The sequence below is a fragment of the Myotis nattereri genome (assembly GCF_964212035.1).
Source record: "Myotis nattereri genome assembly, chromosome: 20".
Lineage (NCBI taxonomy): Eukaryota > Metazoa > Chordata > Mammalia > Chiroptera > Vespertilionidae > Myotis > Myotis nattereri.
Window position 1 is genome coordinate 682419 of NC_138096.1, and position 13930 is coordinate 696348.

Sequence of the window (13930 nt, forward strand, 5' to 3'; positions counted from 1 at the left end):
GGGGGGGGGCGGTATCCCAGGGAGAGGGGGAACCTGTGGGTGGAGGGTGGGTGCAGAAGCAGGGCTGGGAGCACACCTGGGGGCCTGCCCTGTCTGGATGGGGAAGAGCTACCTGACCCTGGGAACCTGGGTCAGGCTGAGGAGGGAGTAGTAGCAGGAACCTTAAAAAAAAAAAAAAAAAAAATATATATATATATATATACACATATATATATTTTTATTGATTTTATAGAGAGGAAGGGAGAGGGATAGAGAGTCAGAAACATGGATGAGAGAGAAACATCGATCAGCTGCCTCCTGCACACCCCCCACTGGGGATCGAGCCCGCAGCCAAGGTACATGCCCTTGACTGGAATCGAACCCAGGACCCTTCAGGCCACTGGCTGATGCTCTATCCACTGAGCCACACCGGTCAGGGCAGGGCACTTTTTTTTTTTTTTTTAAATATATTTTTATTGATTTTTTACAGAGAGGAAGGGAGAGAGATAGAGAGTTAGAAACATCGATGAGAGAGAAACATCGATCAGCTGCCTCCTGCACACCCCCTACTGGGGATGTGCCCGCAACCCAGGTACATGCCCTTAACCGGAATCGAACCCGGGACCCCTCAGTCCGCAGGCCGACGCTCTATCCACTGAGCCAAACCGGTGCTGGCCACTTTTTTTAAAAAATATATTTTTATTGATTTCAGAGAGGAAGGGAGAGGGAGAGAGAGAAACATCCATGATGAGAGAGAATCATGGATCGGCTGCCTCCTGCACGCCCCCTACTGGGGATGGAGCCCGAAACCCGGGCCTGTGCCCCGACCGGGAATGGAACCGTGACCTCCTGGTTCCTAGGTGGACGCTCACCACTGAGCCACGCCTGTTGTTTCTTCCCACCTTGTCCTGGAGGCCACGAGAGGGGACCCAGGCTCCCTCCTGTGCGCGGCTCCTGGGACGCTGTGTCACCGAGCGCGTTCCAGCTGGACCCAAGGGACTGACGGCCTGACGGGCAGATCGGCTTTCCCCGGGGGGGGGGGGGGCAGGGGGAGGGGCCGCTCTGGCTGCCACCAGGGCACATTCTGTCCAGCAGCCCGTGTGCAGTCAACAAGTCAATACGAACAGAGCGCCTCCGGGCCCAGCACTGCCCCAGCCGAGGGCCCCCAAAAGGCCAAGTTAGGGCTCCCCTCCCAGGGGCGGGGCAGGGGTACCCCAGCAGGGAGGGAGCACCAGCCCCTGCCTCCTGCTCCTCCTGGCTCCCCAAATCTCCTCGATCCTTCTCACGGCCCGAGGAATCCACCCCGGGCCCGAGCCGCTCCCCGATGGGGAAAGGTTTAGAATGAGTCATCGGCTCCCGTGCCAGGAGGCAGGTCATGAGACGGGAGGACAGGACTCCCAGGTCCCAAGGACCTGCCTGGGCCGGGGTGGCATCACCGACAGAGGCCGAGTCCTCTCGGCCACCCCACATTCCCATTCCGGCTTTGCCATGGACAAGGCTGTGTGGCTGTGCTGAGGTGGCTTGACCTCTCTGAGCCTGGCTTGCTTTCCTCCTGGTTCAGGGGGCCCTGTGGCCCTGCAGAGCCCTGGGGGCTGTGAGTTGACAGGGGGCGGGGGGGGGGAAGGGTTGTGGGGGGGCTAGAGCGAGCCTTTAGCGTCCCAGGCCCCGTGATAGGAGAGCAGTGAGGGACAGGTGGAACCTTGAGTCACGGTGGGACTGTGCCCGGCTGGGGCGCTCAGGGGAACTCCTGGGGAGGGGTGGAGAGGGGTGGGGGCCAGAGAGAGGAACCCCAGGAGGGCATCGCTGGCAGATGGCTGAGACCTTGGGGGTCCCTGAGTCAGGGCTGTGGGCGCCTTGAGCGCCCTCCACGGCCACACTCTAGGCCTCAAGGGACACCCATCTGGGCTCCCCCCTTCTCTCAGGGTGCTGCCCACTCTCTCCCGAGGGGGTGGGAAGGTCACTGTCCCTTGTGTGTGGGGTCCCCTGCAGCTCCCGGACTGCAGAACTGGGATGGGCCAGGCCGGTGTGGCTCAGTGGTTGAGCGTCGACCTATGAACCAGGAGGTTGAGGTTTGATTCCCGGTCGGGCACAGGCCCGGGTTGCAGGCTCGATTTCCAGTGGGGGGCGTGCAGGAGGCAGCCGGTCCATGATTCTCTCTCATCATTGATGTTTCTCTCTCTCGCCCTCTCCCTTCCTCTCTGAAATCAGTAAAAAGATATTAAAAAAATAAAGAATCGAGGTGGGACATGACAGCCTCGCCAACCCCCCCCCCAGGGTTGGGAACCCCCTCCCTTCCACCCTGGACCCTCCATGTCCCCATTAGGCTCCGCCTCCTTGGGCAGGAGGGTGGAAGCGCCAGGTGTGGCTACAAAGAAATCTCGTTATTGCCATGACTACACTATCTCCACCATCATCTGTCATTAACACTCAGTGACGAGGTCCTTAAGACGAGGCAGGGCCTGGCGGGCCCACCCGATGGGGCGATGGGGCGCAGTGGCCAGCGTCCGGGATCCCCGTCCCCCCTAAGGCAGTGGAGGTGGGGGACGGGGAGATCACATTTGTTGAGACTCTGGGACTCGGGGAGGTGACCGGCCCTGTCCCTGGCCTTCCACAGACATTACCTGATGTGTCAGAATCCAGGCAAGAAGAAGTGAATCCTCCCATTTAACAGATGGGGAAGGCGGAGGAGAGAGATGCTGCCCGAGGTGGGCAGGACTCAGAAGGGAGAGGAAGAGTGGAGGTCTGAACCCCAAGCTCGTGTGTGTGTGTGTGTGTGTGTGTGTGTGTACACATATATACTGTATATATATAAAGTTTATTGATGTCAGAGAGGAAGGGAGAGGGAGAGAGAGAGAAACATCCACGATGAGAGAGAATCATTGATCTGCTGCCTCCTGCACACCTCACCCTGGGCATGAAGCCCACAACCCGGGCATGTGCCCCGACTGGGAATCGAACCCTGACCTCCTGGTTCATAGGTCGAAGCTCAACCACTGAGCCACACCAGCCGGGTCACACAAAACTTTTTAGGCAGAAAAGAGAGGGAAGCCCCCCCCAACCCCAAGTCTCCCCCCAAACTCAGTCCAGGGACACGGCCTTTCTCTTAGGAGGGGGAGCATCAGGCCTGGGGCTGAGCCGTGTGTGATGGAAAGGACTCTGGGCAGTGAGACCCCCAGGTCACCCCGGCGTCCCTCCTGCCCCCCGGGGAGGCTCAGCGACCTCCGGTTCCTGTCCTCTCCTCCGTTCGCACTGGCTTCTCCGCCAGGCCCCCCTCTCCGGGTGGGGGTGGGTCTTCCCAGCAGAGACAGCTGGGCGCAGCCTCTCCAGGGCCCTGCGCCTCGAGAACTCAGCGGGTGAGGGAGGAACCCCGCGCGGATTCCCGGATTCCTGCCCGGACCCCAGATCTCACGCCTGTTTCTCAAGGCACAAGCCCGGGGTGGGGTCGGGGGGTGGCCCGGCTAGGAGAGCGGGCCGCGGCTGCGAGGCCAGGTCTCGCGCGGGCACCCAGCAAGCGCCAAGCCTGCCCCTCGGGGGCAGCGACCCCCCTCTCCTCTCCCCACGAGCCCGGAGCAGCGGCCAGAGGCCCAGGCTGTGGTGTGAGCGGCTCCCTCTGGGCACCAGCCCGCCCCCCGGAGGCCCCGCCCCCGGCCCGGCCCCGCCAGGCGCGCTGCGCGCAGGGGAGGGACCGCGGGCAGGAATGCGCGGCGCAGGAGGCAGCGCGGGACGTGCAAGGGCAAGTTCCCCGGGCGGCCTCCCTGCGCGCAGACGGAGCCGGGGCGAGCCAGCGAGCTGCGGGCCGCGAAGCCGGGCGCACGGGGCCGAGGCTGCGGCGGGCGCGGGGTGACCAGCGCGCGTCCTCGGGGCGGCGGGCCGCGCGCACCGGCGGTCGGGGCGCAGCGGGCGCAGGGGGCGCGCGCGCGGCCGGGCGGCGTTCCCGGTCCCCGGCGGCGCTCCCGGCTCCCGGGCCCGGGCCCATGACGGCGGCGGCGGCCGTGCTGAAGGAGGGCGTGCTGGAGAAGCGCAGCGGCGGCCTCCTGCAGCTCTGGAAGCGCAAGCGCTGCGTGCTCACCGAGCGCGGGCTGCAGCTCTTCGAGGCCAAGGGCGCGGGCGGCCGGCCCAAGGAGCTCAGCTTCGCGCGCATCAAGGCGGTGGAGTGCGTGGAGAGCACGGGGCGCCACATCTACTTCACGCTGGTGACCGAGGGCGGCGGCGAGATCGACTTCCGCTGCCCCCTGGAGGACCCCGGCTGGAACGCGCAGATCACCCTGGGCCTGGTCAAGTTCAAGAACCAGCAGGCCATCCAGACGGTGCGCGCCCGGCAGAGCCTGGGCGCCGGGACCCTCGTGTCCTAAACCGCCGGGCGGGCGCGCCGTGGTGCCTCCCCCGCCTCCCACGACTCGGGGCCGCCGGGGTCACATGGGGTAAGCCATCTGGGGGGGAACTGGGCGCTCTTTCTCTCCTTACCCCCCTCCTCCCCTTTCCTTGAGACAGAATGGGGGACTCCTGCCAGCAACCCCCTTAAAAGATGGACTATCCGCTGGGCTGGTGTGGCTCAGGGGTTGAGCATCGGCCTGTGAACCAGGAGGTCACGTCGATTCCTGGTCAGGGCACATGCCCAGGGTTTCGGGCTCGATCCCCAGTCAGGGGGCGTGCAGGAGGCAGCCGATCCATGATTCTCATCAATGTTTCTCTCTCTCTCCCTCTCCCTTCCCCTGAAAAAAACAAACAAAACAAAACAAAAAACTGCACCATGCTAGGGCCAGCAGAGATGAGGAGCTCAGGGTCTGAGCCTGGGAGGCCTGCCCTCCCCTCCCCGTGCCCCCCCCCCCCCCCAACTGGATGCCCCGTGGGGACCAGGCAGGGGCACCCTGCGTGCGTCTGGGAGACAGATGGGTGGGACAGGCCTCGCCACAGGTTGCTTCTGCCATGACTCAGTGGAGAGAGGCTGGGCCGTGGCTTTCTGGGAATTGGGAGAACCCCACGTGAGCTGGCCTGAAGCTTGCCCCCTCCTGCTGGATGCACGCTCCTCCTAGGAGCTGGGAATCGAGGCAGACGGGTCCCCTCTATTAGCGGGGTCAGTGGGGCTGTGGACAGACCGAGGAACCCCACTTGCTAGGTGGGGTCTTACGGGGGGCGCTCGGCTGGGCTGGCCCGGGTTCCACCACCCGTTGTTTGTTTGTTTGTTTTTAAACAAAATCTCTATGGATTCCAGAGAGCAAGGGAGAGGGAGAGGGAGAGAGAGAAACATCCATGATGAGAGAGAATCATGGATCGGCCGCCTCCTGCACGCCCCCCACTGGGGATGGAGCCCACCACCCGGGCCTGTGCCCTGACCGGGAATCGAACCCTGACCTCCTGGTTCCTAGGTCGACGCTCAACCACTGAGCCCCGCCGGCCGGCGTCCACCACCTTTTGTTGGCAGTGGGCCTGGGGCTGAGCTGCTGGGGATCCAGGGGAGTTGGCGGTGGGCAGGCCAGGCCATCGATGCCCTGAGTGCCAGCCAGTGCCCAGCGGGGCCGGAGAAGCTGGGGCCGGTGGGTGGTGGGGGCAGGAGGGGGCCATGCTGTGTTCCTGGAGATGTCTTCATCTTCTGTGAGCACTAGGGCAGAGGGCGGGGGCGGATTAGTGTCCGGAAGTCCCAGGGGAGGGACCAGGAATAGAACCTGGAGGGCAGGCCGGGCTCCCAGCCCCGTGCCCTCTCCCCCAGTTGCCACTCCCTCCCCTGGGAACCAGGGCCGAGGCTGGCGACGGGTTGGTACCCTTCCGGGTTTTTGTCTTGTTTTTGTTTTTGTTTTAAAATATATTTTTATTGATTTCAGAGAGAGAGAGAAACAGCAGTGATGAGAGAGAATCATGGATCGGCAGCCTCCTGCACGCCCCACGCTGGGGATCAAGCCTGGGACCCAGGCCTGTGCCCCGACCTCCTGGTTCATAGGTGGACGCCCACCCACTGAGCCACACTGGCCGGGCTGTAGCATTCCGGTTGTAAAGCCCCCTTAGCCCCCCGCTCTTCTCCTCACCTGCCTGCCCTTAACAAGGGGAGTCCTCCTGAGCACCCCCCGACCCTCCTGTGAACGCCTGCTCGCTTGGCGTGGGGGCCGGCCAAGGATGGACCCTCATTGGTCCCTCAGGTGTGGGGGGCAGGGGGCTCCCCCGTCCGTCACGGTGCGTGGTGCAAGCACTGTTTTCTCTGTTTGTCCCCGTGTGCAAGAGGCCGGAAAGCTGGTGTGGATACTCTTTCTTTCTTTCTTTCTTTCCTTCCAGCGTCCGGGCCCCTTGGGTGCGCGGGCCAGGCCACGTCACGTTCACGGTCATGGTCACGTGCAGGAGGCATTGGAGCTGAAGGGTCAGGTGGCCGGCCCGGGAGGAGGGCAGAGGCCACGCGGGGCTGAGGATGAAGATTCAGCCCCTGGACACTGGGACTCTCGGGACGTCCCCGGCGCGGAGCCTGCTGGCCACGGGCCCGACTCATGGATCGCGGGGCCCCGCCATCTGTCCTGCCGACGGCTGTCCGCCCCGGCTCGGTGCCCGCCCGGAGGAGGAGGGCAGTGCCCCACGGGGCGCCGAGCCTCAGGACACAGGGGCCGGCCTGGCCCCCAGGGGGGCACCACCTCTGGACTGACCTTGGTGGGGGGAGCCGCTGGGTCTGCCGCCCGCGCGCGGGGGGGTGGGGGGTTCTCCTGCTGCTTATGTCCCTCTGGGACCCCCACCCCTCCAGGCCCCCTCTTCGCATACGTCTCCCCCGCCTCCTGTCCTTCTACCCCGCCCTGCGGTGCTAGGCCTGGAGGGGCTGGGGGTGGGGCGGGGTCTGGCCCTTACCATTTCATGCCTGTCCGTCCCTGAATGAAGACGCCCTGCCCGGGGCAGTGCCCACGCTGTCTGCCGAGTGAAGTTCTTTGCCCGCGAAGACCCACCAGGGCCGGGGGCATCCCCGTCCTCACCCCACTTTCCCGATGCACAGTCTGTTCTTTGTTTTTTTAGAAATATGTTTTTATTTGTTTCAGAGAGGAAAGGAGAGGGAGAGAGAGAGAAACATCCATGAGGAGAGAGAAGCATGGATCGGCTGCCTCCCGCACGCCCCTCACTGGGGTTCGAGCCCGCAACCCGGGCATGTGCCCCGGCCACGAATCGAACCCTGACCTGGCTCATAGGCCGACGCTCAACTGCTGAGCCACGCCGGCCAGCAGGCAGGAGTGTGTCTTTTTAAAGATGTGACCCCGTGGGGAGAGGCTGTCTCTGCCTGGAAGGGCTCCGCCTGCTTCCCGGGTCCGGGGTGTCCCCTCTGTTCCGGGAGCTCCGGATTCGGAGAAGGAGCCTGGGCCTGGGGAATGCCCGGCGGGACCGCAGAGTGGGGTCAGGGCCTCCCCGCGGGCAGTGCCAGCAGACATGCACGGGATGGAAAACTTTGCTCAGCTGGATGGCAGGGAGAAGCTGTGGCCACTGTCTGGCGCCCCCCTCCCCCCGCCGGCCCTGGCAGCCCGCCTCCCTCCTGCCCACCCGCCCGCTGCGGCTGCCTGAGTCATCCATGGGGCCAGGAGCCGGGCAAGTCCTGGCCCAGCGACTGGGAGGCTGAGGAGGCCTAGGCTGGGGAAGGGAGGGGGGCTGAGGGGAGACGGGGTGGCTCCGGCCGTGCAGGGTGCGTGGGGCCGGGGCTGAGGCCTCCAAGGGAGTCCGAGCCTCAAACAGCAGCAGGAGAGAGGGTGGCAAGCCTACCGGGCGCTGTGGTGTGGAACCCCAAAACCCACCCTCCCCAGAAGCGGGGTGCACAGGCACCCAGCCTCCGTGGGGTCGCAGTGAGCCCCGGCTTGGCCCCCTCCGGGCTTCCTGCCCGCGTCTGCACACCTCGGTCCTCTCGAACGTTTTCCCCCCCAAAATGCAGCTCATTCTCCTCGGGGAGCCCCCCAAGGCTGCAAAGGGAGCAGCCTGGGCCCCTGGGAAGCGCCCCCCGCAGACGGAAGGGCCGCCCCCGGGGAAACCGGGTGCTAGCAGCCGCCTTCCCAGAGTCATTGTGAGGATTAATTGAGGAAATGTCTGCGAGGAGATAAGACGCGGAGATATGGACCATAAATGTTTGTTGTTACAGCGCGATAACCCTCGTCCGCCTTAGAGAGCCGCCTCAATTAGCCCCGAAGTAGCAGCTGCCAGGCCCTTCCCTAATATGGGGGAGCCGCGGAGCCCGGGGACTCGCACCCCTTCGAGGTAACTGTCCGCATCCTCAGGACGCTCAGAGGCGGGAAGGCGAGGCCCCCCGACTCAGACGCCGGGGCTTATGCCGGCCTCGCTCCCACCAGGGGCCTCTGGTGTCAGCACCTCCCCGTGAGAAGTGAGGGTGGCCCGGCCGGCGTGGCTCCGTGGTTGAGCGTCGACTTACGATCCAGGAGGTCACGGTTCGATTCCCGGTCGGGACACAGGCCCGGGTTGCAGGCTCGGTCCCCAGTCGGGGGCATGCAGGAGGCGGCCGATTCTCTCTCGTTATTAGCGGGGGCGAGGGCTGCCCCGAAGGGGAGAAACGGAGGCACAGAGCAACCCAGCACCACATTCCCACCTGGAAATTCAAGTCTGAACCCCCGGACCCGCTTCCCAGCTGTTCACTGTCCCCAAATGGGCAGAGGCCCAGGACAGCGGACAGGGCCGGCTCAGCCTCACCCCATCCCCGCCTGCTCCCGGCCCCCGGCCCCTCTGTCCTGGCTTCCCCGGTGGCGCCTGCGTGGGAGGCCCTGGCTGCGTGACAGGGGCATCTGGCGGCCGATCGAGGCCCCTGCCTCTTCTCTCCCTCACACCACGTCTTGCCCCGGCTCAGACTCGCCCCCTCCCCCCCAGCTGGGGAGGCTGTAAGTCCACACGCCCACGCCCACGGGAAGCAGCTGGGCCCCAGGCACCACCTGTGCTCTAACCCTTTCCAGCCTGCTGACCCCTCCCTGGGCCCGAGCTGCTGCCCACGTGGGTGGGTGGGGCCCCGGAGGGTCTTATGTCCGCCCCCGCTGCCAGTCCCCAGAGGAGGGTCAGCTGAGCTCCCACCGTGGCTGGAGAGGACGGTGGCGGGAAGGGGGTCTTTTGGGAGCCAGGACCCTGTTTCTCTTCAGCGGAGAATAAATTCTGCATACGTGACCGGAACGATGCCGACATGCCCAGCTGTCCCAGGCGGTCCTCCCGCCCCCTCCCTCTTCTGACATGGGGTGCACTTGGTGACGTGATCATGGGCTGAGGGTGTGAGGACCAGCTGGGAGGGGGCCCCCCTCTCCATGGGGCCAGGGGGGCCATCTGAATGGCAACGACCTCTGCCCTGTGGCCTGGGAACAGTGTCACAGCTTCGTAGCGACTGTCTTATCTTCCCCACCGCCTGGAGCGGAGACCTCCCTCCCCACTTTGTGGGCAAAGACATTGAGGCCCGTCTGGCGTGGCTCATGGTTGAGCATCGACCTAGGAACCAGGAGGTCACGGTTTGATTCCCGGTCAAGGGCACGTGCCCGGGGTTTCGAGCTCGATCCCCAGTTGGGGGTGTGCAGGAGGCAGCCGATCCGTGATTCTCTCTCTCCCTCTCCCTTCCTCTCTGGAATCAATAACAAAATATTTAAAAAATATAAAGAAATCGCTAATCCAGAGACAGCTAGCGATTAGCTCAGCGTCACACAGCGATGGTGTCGTGAGAACTAGGTCTGTGGTCGGCCGGGCACCGGGGACACGCAGGCCATGGCGGGCAGGAGGCCGGGGCCAGCCTCGGGGGGTTTGGGTCCTGCCCTGGGTGACCAGGGCTGGCGGCGGCGGGGCAATGGGAGATGTTACTGACCACCAAGGCGGGCGGGCACGCTGCTGGGGGCACTGCATGAAGGGCGAACGATTCCCTTCATCAGTACAGTGAGGGGACGAGGGTAGGATGGAGGCTGTGAGGGGGCAGGGCACAGTTCACTAGCCTGGAAGGTGTCGGGCCAGGGGGGTGGGGGTGGGAGGGAGATGGTCCAGGCTGTGAGCCGGCCACTGGTCTGATCCGGATGGACCCCGACAGGCCCCTCCCCCAAGCACAACGGAAGGACAATAGAGCCAGAGAGGCTCCTCCTGGGCACAGGATGGACGGGCGGTGCCAGCCTGCCCAGCGGGACAAGGAGCCCTTGTGTCTCAGCCTCAGATCCTGCCCCACCCTCCTGGCCTGGGGGTGGTCAGCCTTGTTGGGGGGGGGGTCGGAAGTTTAGATGCTGGGGTGGGAGGAGGCCGGGTCACCTGGAGGTCTCAGGGAGCGTGGGGGTCGTGGGGGGGGGACTGGGGAGCAAGGTGGGGGTTTCTGGGGCCTGGAGGAGGCTGCAGGCAGGGGGGGGCTGCCTGGCGGGGTCCCCTCCGAGCAGAGGGAGCAGGGATGCTGAGTGATGAAGATCTTCCGCGTTTGATCCTCACAGGTCCTGGGAGGCAGACACAGAAGGGGTGGTGCTCCCATTTTATAGATGGGAAAGCCGAGGTTCAAAGAAGCCCTGGCCTCACCCCAGGCCACCCAGGGAGGAGGGGGAGCTGGGGTTGCCAGCAGCTCTGGGAATGGGTTAGCAGGTGGGGCGAGACGTTCATTCAAGGCTGAGTGGACTCAGGATGCGGGGGGCCATGTGAGGAGTGGGAGTCGGCGCCCCCTCGCCCACCTGTGCCACCTACTTTTCCTACCACCACCACCCCCCCGCCCCATCCCCGGGCTCCAGGGAGGGAGGTGCGGGGTCCCGGCCCACAGCCCGACTTTCCTCAGCTTCTCCTTGAAATTCCACGCACCCTGGGCGTTTGGCAGGAGCCCTGAGCTTCACGGAACAATTTGTCTTTCATGGCGCATCTGCATCAATCACCCCATTGTTCGCCCGCCCCTTCCTGGACCTCGGGGCTCCCCGTGCGCCGCGGGCTGGGCTGTGAGCGCCCCCTGGTGGCCGATCTGCACCGCCCCGTCCCGGGGCCTCGGGTCTGGGCTGTAACAGAGCTGGGAGCGTGGTGAGCCCTGGGCCCGCCTGTCACCAGGCCGCACCTCCTCCCGGCTCCATCTCCTCCTGCTTGTCCCCAGGGTAGTCCTTCACACCCTAGTGAGAGCAAACTGCCCACAGTCCCCCAGACCCCACCCCACGCTCCTCCATGCCCCTGCGCCACTCACTGCTCCGCCTGCTCATGGGGTCCTGATGTCTTTCCTCCTTGGCTGCCGGGGCAACTCCTAAACTTCCTAAAAACCAAACCAAACCAAAGATCTAGCTCAGGGGTCACCGCACCCTTGGGTGAAGCCTGTTTTGGGTCCCTTCTGTGCCAAAGCGCACGTTATTGCGCGCATCACGTGCTCCCTCTGGTGGCGAGGGGCAGAACTTCACCTCCGGCTCCTGGGCACAGGCCAGGGCAGGCAGGACTGAAAACTAAAGGGTGTCCCAAAATTCACGCAAGATTTGAATTCTGCGTGAGCATTAACAACAACAAATAAAAGCCTAATTTTACTTGGTTTATTGAATCAGATTCTCATATCTGTGGCCCTTTGATTTCAATCCCTTCCATGTGATCAGCATCACCAAGTCCCAATGATGGCCCAGGAGCAGGGACAAGGAAGACCAATGAAGACCACGGCTTTGGGTCTGTGCCAGCAAAACCGTGGAGGCCATTGACCCGATGTGCTATTTCATACATAACCCTATGCTATTTACTTTATGGATCAATAAAAAATATACAATTTTTAATTATAAACCTGTGTTTTCTCTCAAAATTACTTCTTGCGTGAATTTTGGGACACCCTTTACAAGCGATTCCATGCAATTTCCTTACGAATATTTCCCTAACTTGTCATCTCAGGGGCATGTTATTAATCCGGGAGACCACACCCCCCAGAGCTCGCTGCAGCGGCCAGCCCCGCACTGGCCCTCGTGGACAGAATGAAAAGCCAGGCTGGAATCAGGATGATAATAATAGTAATCTACTGAAAACAGGGACTAAACCTTTGGTTGTTGGCCGCAGCGATCAACAGTAACCGTATTCGACAGTAAACTAAAAAGAAAAACATGTCTTCACTAATTCAGGCCCCGGCCGGCGTGCCTCCGTCGCCTGTAGCACCGTCCCAGGCACCAGAAAGGTTGCGGGTTTGATTCCTGGTCAGGGCACGTCCCTAAGTTGCAGGAGAGCCACTTGGGAACTGGTGAGAAATGCAGCTTTCTGGGCTCCCTCCCGGACCTGCCGAACCAGACACCCTGGGGTGGGGCCCCGCGTGAGTGTTGCCCCAGCCCTGTGGGGGTTCTGACGCATCCAACAGGCTGAAACCCACGGGGCCAGCAGAGGCCTGCCCTGCCCACACCGGGGTGAGTCCTGAGGGGCCGACAGAGGACAGAAGCCCCGTCGCCTTCCCCCAGACCGGTTTCCACCTGAGGAGAGGGGACAAGAGGCCTAGAACCAGGGGGCGGCACAGACAGAATGTCCTGTGGCAGGAGACACAAGCGGACAGAGTCTGGGAAGGCTTCCCGGAGGAGGTGGCTTCCAGCAGCGCCCAGGGGGCTGGGTAGGATGGAGGGAGAAACCCTCCCGCTGTGGAGACCTGCAAGCTCCAGGGTGCAGACACGGAGCCCCGGATGGGCTGGGAGGCGGCAGCCAGGCGGGTGCAGGGTGGAGGTTCGGGCAAGCTGGCAGCTGGCAGGAGAGACCTGGGTGGGGTGGGGGAGGGGCCGGGAGGCGGGATTGGGAGAGAATCAGCCGGGTTCCCAGTCCCAGCCTCGCTGCCTGCTCACGTGCTGTGCTTCTCGGGTGGGGTCCACCCCGTTTGCTAGCTCCCTCTCCACCTCAGCCCCCTCCCCACCCCCACCCCCCAGCCCTGCAGGATCCAGCCCCAAACCCCACCTGCTTATTATGGGATTTCTGGAGCAGCAGCCTGGTCTGCAGGGACGTGCCAGGACCTGGCCCCAGGCCCTCAGGTGTGAGGGCTCAGCTGGCAGTGCAGGGGGACCTGGGGGTCAGGGGGTGGCCTTCCATCTCCCCCTCCTCCACCCCAGCCCGGGACTGTGGGGAGAAGGGCTCGGGATGGGAGGGTGGAGCTGAAGGGCCCGCAGCTCCAGGTAGACGAGGGAGGCAACAGGTTTGGGCAGCGGCAGTGGGTGTGGGAGGAAGTCAGAGGGTGGGGTGGGGGTGGCTCTGCAGGCGAGGGTGTGAGAACCGCACCAGCTGGAGGCCAGGGCCGCCCCAGCCCGGAGCCTGACCAGAGCCTGTCTGCCCACCCCTGGCCTCTCCCTCTCCAGCTGGCCCTGCGAGCTGCCACTCACCCAACCCTGGCCCCGCCCAGACCTCCTCTGGCCCCGCCCAGGCCTCCTCTGGCCCCGCCCAGGCCTCCTCCTCCAGGTGCTAGTACTAGTACCACGTGTTAATGCAGCCAAACCACTTAAAACTGAGCTATCCAGAGAATCAGCAATTCGGAGCATCACTTACCGTTTTAAAAAATACATATTTTTTATTGATTGCAGAGAGGAAGGGAGAGGGAGAGAGAGAGAAACATCCATGATGAGAGAGACTCATGGATCGGCTGCCTCCTGCGCGCCCCCCACTGGGGATCGAGCCGGCAACCAGGGAATCAAACCGTGACCTCCTGGTTCCTAGGTCGATGCTCACCCACTGAGCCACACCGGCCGCGCCTCAGCTCAGCTCAGCTCACAGCAGCTGCTCAGCCGGGACCGCCACCTGGGTTCACAGGGAGAAATGGAGGCTCCAAACGTTAGTCTGGGAAAGCTCCCGGGCTGGGGTTCCTGGTGGGTGGGGGGCCCCTGAAACTCCCCGGCCGGCGCTGTGTCTCTGATGCCACTGGCTTCGTGCTGAGCCCTTTTGTGGCCGAGAACTGCGGGGTGGTGACGTTCGGGGCCTTTGTTCCCTCTGCTCTCACTCCTGAGCCCCCAGCCTGGCCGGGGGGGTCGGCCATCAGCCCCAGGAAACCTGGCCCTGGAGCTAGGGGGGTGTGGGGGCTGCAGGTGGGGGTGATGGAGGC

At 63.7% G+C, this 13930-nt stretch overlaps 1 protein-coding gene across 1 annotated transcript; it reads left to right on the forward strand.

The window, feature by feature from the left end:
• Window positions 1–3702: 3702 nt before the first annotated feature.
• On the forward strand, window positions 3703–6856 carry PHLDA3 (pleckstrin homology like domain family A member 3). The gene is made up of 2 exons (XM_081114525.1): window positions 3703–4400; window positions 6244–6856. Exon 1 carries the CDS (start codon window positions 3954–3956, stop codon window positions 4329–4331), a length of 378 nt encoding a protein of 125 aa, XP_080970651.1. The 5' UTR covers window positions 3703–3953; the 3' UTR covers window positions 4332–4400; window positions 6244–6856.
• The last annotated feature ends 7074 nt before the right edge of the window (window positions 6857–13930 follow it).